At 35.4% G+C, this 10,148-nt stretch overlaps 1 protein-coding gene across 1 annotated transcript in view; it reads right to left on the reverse strand.

Moving 5' to 3' along the window:
- Nucleotides 1–3,956: 3,956 nt before the first annotated feature.
- Nucleotides 3,957–10,148, reverse strand: part of LOC107691716 (solute carrier family 25 member 46-like) — a 19,989-nt gene continuing 13,797 nt past the window's right edge. The window contains exons 2-8 of the mRNA XM_016490498.1: nt 8,651–8,693; nt 8,476–8,533; nt 8,248–8,325; nt 7,077–7,177; nt 6,763–6,819; nt 6,356–6,413; nt 3,957–5,135 (exon numbers count right to left, since the gene is read on the reverse strand). Coding sequence (XP_016345984.1) covers nt 4,548–5,135; nt 6,356–6,413; nt 6,763–6,819; nt 7,077–7,177; nt 8,248–8,325; nt 8,476–8,533; nt 8,651–8,693 — 983 coding nt within the window. The 3' untranslated portion in view covers nt 3,957–4,547. The remainder of the gene's footprint in view (nt 5,136–6,355; nt 6,414–6,762; nt 6,820–7,076; nt 7,178–8,247; nt 8,326–8,475; nt 8,534–8,650; nt 8,694–10,148) is intronic.

Here is a 10,148-nt window from a genome sequence, read left to right on the forward strand (position 1 = left end):
CTAAACACGGTTCGTGTGGAAACTCTCTACAGTACGTTAGGTTCCTACAAACTTATACTTTTTTAGGTTGACAAACCAAAAGCTTATATGTGATTTACCGAGCTTCATACTTACAACATTAGTCAGCCTATTGTCAAGTGTTTTTTTTTTCTTTTCTTTGTTGAAAGTAGCCGTTTTTTATTTAATTTAAACGCATTATCTTTTGTCAAACTTTGTATTACAACACACACACACACACACACACTTGTCTGGTCAGCTATCCTTGTGGGGACTCTCCATAGGCGTAATGGTTTTTCTACTGTACAGACCGTATATTCACACCAACCCTACCCCTAAACCTACCCATCACAGGAAACTTTCTGCATTTTTAGATTTTCAAAAAACTTAATTCTGTATGATTTATAAGCTTTTGTACCCATGGAGACCACAATTTAGGTCCCCACTGTGACACGAGTCCCCATGAGTCTGTGTGTAGTCAGGTTTAAGTCCCCACCAGAATATATAAACCAGTACACACACACACACACACACACACACAACACAGAGTCTGTTAATATCAAATTTAAAAAAAATATGAAAAAATAAACAGTGACAGTGCATTTACCCAAAGACAAAATATTTTAAATATATAATTGTTTAACAAATATTTGAAAATAAAACATTCATGCTGTGTACATTGTACAATCATCCATCAATACATTCAGTTTCCAAACTGCTTGTCATATATGGTGTATTAAATATAGCCAACAATCAGCTTAGACTTTTTAGATTAGAGTAACAGCTTTAAACATATTTGTGAGTGGCTTTTCTTATAAAGTCCTTAAATCCTTTGAAATAAATCCACACCAGCATATCAGGAAGGATTTCCTAGAGCATTTTGGTTTCTGTAGGGGAGGTTTATAGGCACACTTCTTCTAAAAAGAAAATTGCATGCATGTAATTTCTTGACAATTACAATACTACATTGTAATAACAGCATTGTTAAAATATATAAATGTACATAAATGAAATGATTTTATTCTGAATGTTAATATTGTAATGTGACACATTTGTTCTTACACTGCTTTCTCTTATCATCTGTTGTATTTCCTGCAACTCCCAACAGTTTCCAGTTAGAGTCCAGCTAAAGATGCATGAAACATTTTTTCTTGTGTGCCTCTGGAAAACAAAAGGTAAAAGCAATATAAGCAATATTATAATTTCTTTTGTTCTATTGTTCTTTTTTCCACAATATTTAAAAACCGGGGAAAAAATATATAGGCAATATTACAATTTCTATTCTCTCTTTCCATTTATTTATTTATTATTTTGAAAAAAAAAATGAATGTGAACTGGTAAATGACTTACTATTTTCGCACAAGATTCATATTTCTGGCAGGAAAAAAAAGCATATTAGGTTTAACCAGGTCAATAAACAAGAATTCAAAAAATATTAAACATTAAAATTGTTTGCATTACAAATATTAAAATGACCAGCATAACAACATACCTCCACATGAGGTTTTATTAAGTAACGGGAATCATTTTGAATAGTCCGAAGGCATTCTTTCTCTTGATTTGACCTGACGAAGTGTAATGTGAGAACTACAAGCAACAACTCTGTGAAAAAAAAATGTCAAAGAGATGAGAAACAAAATGACAACACATGCTCAGTAGAATAATGCGAGGGAAATAGATCTTACCATAAAGCTTTCTGCTGTCCATCTTCAAACACTATTGCAAATCACAAAAGACACCTCTTTTTATATCCCAAACTGACTAAGTTTTACCTCAAGTAAGATTATGTGTGACAGATAAATGCTTACACGACTTATTATACACGATGACTCAAATCACATTGCCTGTCTTCACCCCACACGTTTTCGTAGGAATTCCACAGATGTGACCGAATCATGCAGAAACTAAGCAGTGCAAAGCAGGTGAATGTATGGATATTTTTAATACAGTTTATATCAATTCTAAGAATTTACTCAAGAACAAATATTGCAATGCAGAATTTCTATGTTGTATTTGTTGTGGTGTTTCAAATCAGGTTTGATAAAGATCACTATTGCTGTCCCACAAAATCAGATAAGAGTTGATACAATCTCATCAAACCTTTGTATAAGAGCTAAAAAACATATCACATTTTTAAATGTGTGTTAAATTGCAACTCAGGTGGGAAACTCTGGCCCAAATGTTTGATGGCAGGTTCCCACTACTGTGAAAAATCCCAGTCGGTAGATCAGTAGATCTTTCGGAACACTAGTTAACAGCCAGCATGTATAGATATAGGCTACACACTCTCAGAAAAAAACAGTTACAAAAGCTGTCACTAGAGTGGGACCTTTCAAAAGAAAATACCTTACCCCTAAAGACTACATATAAGTACCTTAAAGAGGTACATATTTACATCTAGTGTGCATATTAGTACCTAAATGGTACATATTTGTACTTTTTGACAAAAGGTATCCCAGTGTAAAGCAATTGTACTGTTCAAAACCTTGATTTTTGTAAGATTTATTTTATGTTTTTGAAAGGAGGGTCTTATGCTCCACCAAAAATACCCCAAACTTATGGTGTAGATTTTACTGAACATGTAATCAGTCTGATGTATCACCTGGGTCGGCCCTAAAATCATGCTTGTACAATTGTGTCCTGAGATCATGTGTGACTAAAAATCATCAGTGTTTATAGACAACTACCAAAATTGACTTGATTTTAAAATGTATAATTTAAAATCTCCTCTTTTTATACTTTCATGTAGGCTAACTAACTTGGGCAAATGGCATAATTCCTACAGCAAATTCAAAAAATTAAACCAAAACCAGATTTATCTGAAAATACATAAAACATTCATGCTGTATGTATTTTACCATTCATCCATCCATTTTCCAAACTGCTTGTCCTGTATGGGTTATATATTATGAATAAGTTAATACTAATTACTGAAATGTAATATATTTGTTCTTACACAGCTCTCTTTTCATCTTTTGTATATTCTGCAATTTGGAAGAGTTTCCAGTTTAGGATGCATGTAAGATGTAAGACTTATTTCATGCATCTGAAAAATAAAATGTATATGCAATATTATCATTTCTATTCTCCTGTTCCCCCACACCTACATACATACATCTTTAGTTAGTTAGTTATTAGTTTAAGATGTACAGAGTATGTGTTTATCAAAGCATCTGGAAATAAAGTAAATATTAATATCAATATTTCTATTCTCTTTTTTCGAATATTTACTTATTCTGGAAAAACAACAACGACTGCATGTGAACCAGCACTTTTTTTTATTTGATTTATTTTGAGCAGAACACCCTATAAAAGACTGTTTAATGGCAGGTTTCCATTACTACAACTTACTCGACATAGTGTGACAACATGCCCCGCTGTGTGTGTTCTGGATCTTTTCCTGGACAATAACGCTGAAAGAAAAAAGTTGGATATAAACTACTGAACTTTGGTGTTCATAAGATTCATAATATTACCGTAAAATAGTAATATTGTAAAATATTCTTCTATTTATTCCTGTGATGGCAAAGCTGAACTTTCAGCAGCCATTATACTCCAGTTTTAAGTGACACAAGATCCTTCTGAAATCATTCTAATATGTTGATTTGGTGCTCAAGAAACATTTTATATTGATATCAATGTTGAAGACAGTTGTGTTGCTTAATATTTTGTGGTGATGCAGTTTCTAAAGATTCTTTAATGAATAGAACGTTCAAAAGAGAATAATTTATTTGAAAGATAAATCTCTTGTTAAAATATCTTTATTGTCACTTTTGACTATATGTATGCATCCTTGCTATTAATTAGTATTAATTTTTTTTTAAGTGTATAGTCTGCAATATCTAGCCTATTTTTCATCCTTTTTTTAATTTTAACATATGTAACATGCTACGGGAATTCATGACATAATAACGCAAGGTTCACACAAAACAGATTTTAGACATTTATTTTAAGCATGGTGCCCAATAAATTAGAACTTGATCATTTACTCACCCAAGAACCAAATTAGATCTACACATGCATTATTGTGTACATAATGGCTTCCAATTCAAAGAACTGAATTTTTTATCTCTTATATCATGTTAAACCTGACAAATAGAAACATTTTCACTGTTTGAAACACTGGCACAAGTTTCACTAAGGTGCAAATAATAATTTAATGACATAATTTCTTTAAGAACATGGCACAATGTTGCCAAATAAACAATCACATTCACACACCACATTATGAAACTTAGTGGCCATTGACGAAATGGAGAAAACAGTACAGGAATATAATGACGCTGATGGATAGTTGGGGGTCACCATAATAATAATTTAAATCCAGTGCAAATGTGAAAGCATATTGACTATTTTGCATAAATGTGCCGTGCAATCAACAAGACAACCTGTGCTTTATGAAACTGACAAATCACAGGAAGAGGTAAAGAGAACCTCAAATGTCCGCAATAATCAACTCATATTAGGACACATTTTTGGAATGTCCAACTCAACCAAAAAGGACCTTTCAGTGAATTAGGAAGGAATCGATGTTTTCCGAATCATTCTATTTAAGTGTTTCGCAGCAGCGTTGAGTAGATCATCTTGGTGATCTGCAGAACTGCGGCATGAAGTGAGTACTGCACCACGATGGAGCCGAAGCCTTTGTAGAAGCCCATGGTGCCCTCCTCACGCCGAATGGAATTAATACAGTCCCTCATTCCTTCATACTGCGTGTTAATTGGCAACACTTCGAAACCCAGGTCAGTGTTGTCGATGATAGTGCGCGTTCCCTGGATATGCAGCCTGTGCAACACCGTTTCCAAAGGAAACAGTAGCACATCTGCGCACAGGCTGGCAGCAAAGCTGGCCATGAGCTCAGGGAAGTATGCATCCAGCATAGACTGGACTGCGTTGGTTTGCGAGTCAGGGGACGAGTGCTTTGGTGAGCCGTTGTTCCGACGCTGCAGCAGGTAAAGAACCAGCCGCTGCACGCTGGAACTGATAACATAGTGGAGGACACCGTGGAGAACCGTGGGGAACACCAGGTTCAAGAGGGGAAGGAGACGCTTGCTGTGAGGCACTCCCATCCCCATTACACGCCCGATACCCTCTTTCACACAGTCCAGGATGCCGGGGTTGTCTCGGATTATTTCACTCTGGTGAGAGAACATGAAGACAAAGCAGAAAATGAAGTTGGGCTGGGCGATGTAACAACAACAATAAAACAAATCTCAGTATTTTACAGCTTTTTGACAAAATCTCGGGATATTTATGTATATGCTAAAATGGATATATTTACTATAACAATGCACTTATGTATTCACCTCTTTTTTTTTTTTTTTTTTTTTTTTACTTTTCCTCTCAGGACCTTTGTTTTTTTTTTTTTCTTTGACAACCAACAGCCACTGTTGATTCAATCTAAGAAATGTTTTAATCTTTTAAAGTTTAATCTAAGAAAATAAAACACTTTTAAGTATATTGTTAATTATGTAACTATTTACACTTCTGTTCAAGTTTTTTTTTTTTGAAAGATTTTTAAAAGAAACTAATATTAAGCAAGAATGCATTAAATTGTTACAAAGCTTTTCTATTTCAAATAAACGCTGTTCTTTTCAGCTGTTCTCTCTGTGTTAATTCAACTTTCTATTAAACAATCTTGAAAAAATTTCACTGTTTCTACAATGATATTAAGCAGCACAAGGATCATGTGACATTGAAAACTGGAGTAAAGGCTTCTGATAATTCAGCTTTGCCATAACAGGAATAAATTACATTATTATTAGGTTGTAATAATATTTCACAACATTTCGGTATTTACTGTATTATCAAATAAATGCAGTCTTTGTTTTTAAAAATCTTATCGACCCCATACTTTTGAATGGTGTTGATTTTACTAAACTATCTACGCAATCTCATGCTTGTCTTGTACAAATATATCACGAGATCACCTTGACTAAAAATACATCAGTTTTTATAGACAACTACCAAAAAAATATTTGTAATGTTTAATTTTTAAAATGTATTATTTAAATTATTATTAATTGATAAAAATCATGTTTATAATCAAATTCTTGTTTTCCAGTAAAATATTTAAACATCCTTAAAACAAGACACATAACCATGAAAAGCAAAACTGCAAAAAATATTATAGTTTCCACAGAATATATCTTGAATATAAGGGTATTTTGTCTTGTTCTACTAGCAGATATTTTCACTTGTTTTAAGCATAAAATTCACTGAATGTATTATTTTATTCCTCGTTTTTATTTCTGTACACAAAGGCCAAGAATGTGAAAAAGAGTCTGTAATGTTTTAGAGGAAAAAAACACACAATACAAGCCAAAACTATAGTAAATAGAGTTTAAGAATCCCTTACCTGTACAGTCTCTATGAGACTTGCTGAGTAAAACGGCATTGCAACCACATATGTCAAACTGGAAAAAAAACACACACACAATGATTTCACAAGATCAAACGACTGCACTAAAAGAGATAAGGAGAAGATTGATCATTTAAATGTCAAGCCTATGGAATTCCCTTTCCGTATTCTTCGTGGGACTTTGTTGTATAAACAACGACCTCTATATTAAGCTTAGTCAGAAGCTTATTCAAACAGATCCCAGATACGAGCAAGGTAAAATTATGACTCATAAAAGAATCAAGAGATAAACAACTTGCAGCTTATAGCATTTTCCAAACATTACCAAAAAAATCAAGTAAATTTACGGTACTTCTCTACAAGAAAAGCACTGTTAACTAAATTAGGCAAATGTCTTAACTTACCCTTTGAGTACTAAGTGGCCCACAACTTGTTTAGGGTTCCACTTGTGTGATAACTCCCTGTGAATACACATGACAATGTTAGACAGACATAATTTGCTTCAATAATGGCAGAAAAACATCATGAGAATTGATCAAATGAATTCAAATCATGCAAACTGCATGCTGCCATCATTTATTAAAATTATAGATCTAAATATAGAGGTCATTCCTCCTCTGTGTATTATATGGCTGTAAATCAAAGTCATTAATCTTCAAAGAGGGCCTTTTTAAAGGGCACCTTTCAGCGATTGCTTACATTTAATATTTTTTTTTACCTTGGTAAAGGTGTGCATTCGCTAATGATGCCCTCTGTTCCCAGCGTGACCCCCTGTACCACAAAAGTGCTGCCCATTCCTTTCCATAAAGCCTTTGGACCCTGTGTGTATGTGTGTGAGAGAGGGGGGGGGGAGATGCTTCAATATCTCTCGGATCACTTGGACAAGTGACAAGCAAATATCAAATACAGTACATGTAAACTACCGTAATTATGTTTTTGAACTAGGGTGGATTAGGGTGGGTTGAATGGGACTTTGATTCTATATTCTATGTTTTAGTCAATCGGATCACAAGTGGTCAGGTGAGACACATGTCCATTTACATCTGGGTAACATGAGTCTCAATAGCATCTCCAACCACTTGTGAATGAATTTTGAGAAGAGGGTCCACATACAATCTCAAAATAAATAATACATCTCAGATTTATATATTTTTTCACTTAATTATACAGGTTAGGGCACACATTCAAATAACTGCACGTTTAAAAAAGTAAAAAAACTCAACTCAAGTTAACTCATAATTATGTTAAATAATATTCTTAGTCCTTTCTTCCTGTGATGGGGAGGCCCAAAGAGAAGCCACAAGAGTTGCTGAATTAATTGTTAGATACAGTCAACCAGAAAGCCAATACTATTCAGAAAAAAAGATGTTATGCATAATACAGAACTTTTAATTATAAACAAGCCCAATTTTTATTTTAAAATGTCCATGTTGTATTACATCCAGCTGTTCAAAAAAACATATAACAGCTAAAATATGCACTCTTACAACCATCTTTACCATATTAAAATATAAACACCACAAAGTAAACAGTCATAGTCAATTTATCAACAGTAGATCAGTAGGTTTCTGCTTTAAAACAGCGAGTCTGTAGAATGTACAAAAGCACTGCATTTTGATTTTGAATGTACAGTGTTTACATTAATTAAATCAAATGATAGCTTTTTTGAGGTTTAATAATTACATTAGGCTGTATCAAGATACCTGTTCTTAACTGTTCTAACTTGTTCGTCTTCGGAACAAGTTAAACTAACCATTTAAACTTAAATGGACAAGTGTAGAGGTCCTAGCACTGACCCTTAAGATACCCCATGGCCCTGCATTTGAACTGTTCTTTAAAAGATGTAATTTCTGAGCAGCAGCAAAGCAAAAATGTCTGACATGTAATACCTGAGTTTTGGTGACATTGTACATCACACTGATAGAAGTCAGTGGGGACAAGTGATAACACCTGGCATGGTAATTCACCTGAAACACACAGTTCATTTTAAATTATCCATCATTTTTCAACACTATGCAATGCAAAAGTAGTATGTTTCAGCAGCACATAAGTATTTATGATATAAGCATCTAAAAGTTTCAGATAGACATGGAGCTTGTAGGATTTGTTCTGCCTACCTGACACTGACGTCGAAACACAATGCAGGGATGTGCCAGGACATTTTCTGTGAAGAGGCTAATTCAAACCATGCAAAAATGATCATGAGTTTACTAACATTATTTTGCACATCTTAATATAATTGTACTTTCAATAGAACTTTACTTTAAGCAGTAATTACTGGGGTTTCATTACCTTGCAAGACCTATCCCAAACCCAGCAAATCTGTTCAGCTGTTCTGAAAGACAGAATCAAGGGGAGTCATTTGGGGTGTCTCTGTACATTTTATTTTAAAGGTCACTGGATGAATCATGTATTTGCTTTCACCCAGTTCAAGTAAATAACTTGAAGTGTTTGCAAGTGCGATACATTTTTATGAGTGCCAGCTGCATCAGAAGAGTTCATGACCATTTTATCAACACTGTCCTGTAATGTTGACTCAGATTTAGTCAACGATACTTTGAAAAACGATATTTCTATATTTGTTAAATAACTCTAAATAATTTGTCTTAAAACCTAGTAACTGCGAATTTACTGTGTATTTCGTACAATTCTGTATCTATACAGTGCAAGTCAAACAGGAACGCCGGGAATCCAATTCATTTGAACATACTGGTTCAATCATATGATCTGCTTGATCACTTTAAAGATCCGCTTCAAACATCACTTCAATTAAGCTAGCAATGTTACGTTAGAATAGTGTGGCGGGAGGACCAAACGACAGACACAGTGGGTGTGGCGTCAGGCCTCGGAGAGGCTTTTATTAACAGAAAATAAACAGTGTCCAAAAAAAGGGAATCAAGTGTCCAAAATAAACAGGGGATCTGGTGTCCTCGTCGTGCTGCGGGGTTCGTGCAGGGAAGGGCAGTGGTCAGGAAGGAAGGGTCCAGGTAAGGGGCGGAGTCCGGCGGCCGCACGCGCTCCCCTCTCAGGTCCGGGGCGCGAGGGGCAGCGGCTTCTTCCAGTGGCTGCATCCTTCTCGTTGCCCACGGCGTGCGAAGGGACTAGACGGCCCGGCATCCTGGCCCGACGGCCGTGTAAAGGGTGCGGCTCTCGTCCGGACCACGGGTCCGGCAGCTCATGACTCTGGCGGCACGGGAGTCCCTCTACGCACCCTTCCTGGACCCACGAGGACACCAGCGTGCATGCACGGGGAAGAGACCGGTCTCCCAAGGAGAGGCGTGCTCGGCATTTAAACAGAGGCGGTGATGAGGTTCCATTCGGTTCAGTTGTGCCCCATCACACGCCGCCAGCCCTGGCTATTTCAGCGCCCCTCCTCAAAAGCGATTAAGGGACGGGGTGATGCTGATAATTAGGGGGAGGCAGCCGACTCGTCACAATAGTTAGAAATGATATGTTTAGAAATTATAGATATTTGCTTTACATTATATTTGCTTTACAAAACTGTAATTTTTCACACACACAAAAAGATCTTGTTGCAACATCTTACAAAAATCAAGATTGAATATATTTGTTCAAAATCCCATGTTATAAAAGATGAAGTGCTATGCAGGGTATTTAAGACAATATTGGCTGATTAGACGACAATGCTGAGCTAAAATGCAATGTTTCCCCTTCTCCCTCTCTTCACCGTTCCTACATCTCAGACCTCAAATACAAATAATATTACCCTTTTTAGACAGTTTTTGAAGTAAAGAGTAAAGAAAAATACTATACAAAACTTATTGAAAAA

This window comes from Sinocyclocheilus anshuiensis, unplaced genomic scaffold (assembly GCF_001515605.1).
Source record: "Sinocyclocheilus anshuiensis isolate Anshui unplaced genomic scaffold, SAMN03320099.WGS_v1.1 scaffold246, whole genome shotgun sequence".
NCBI lineage: Eukaryota > Metazoa > Chordata > Actinopteri > Cypriniformes > Cyprinidae > Sinocyclocheilus > Sinocyclocheilus anshuiensis.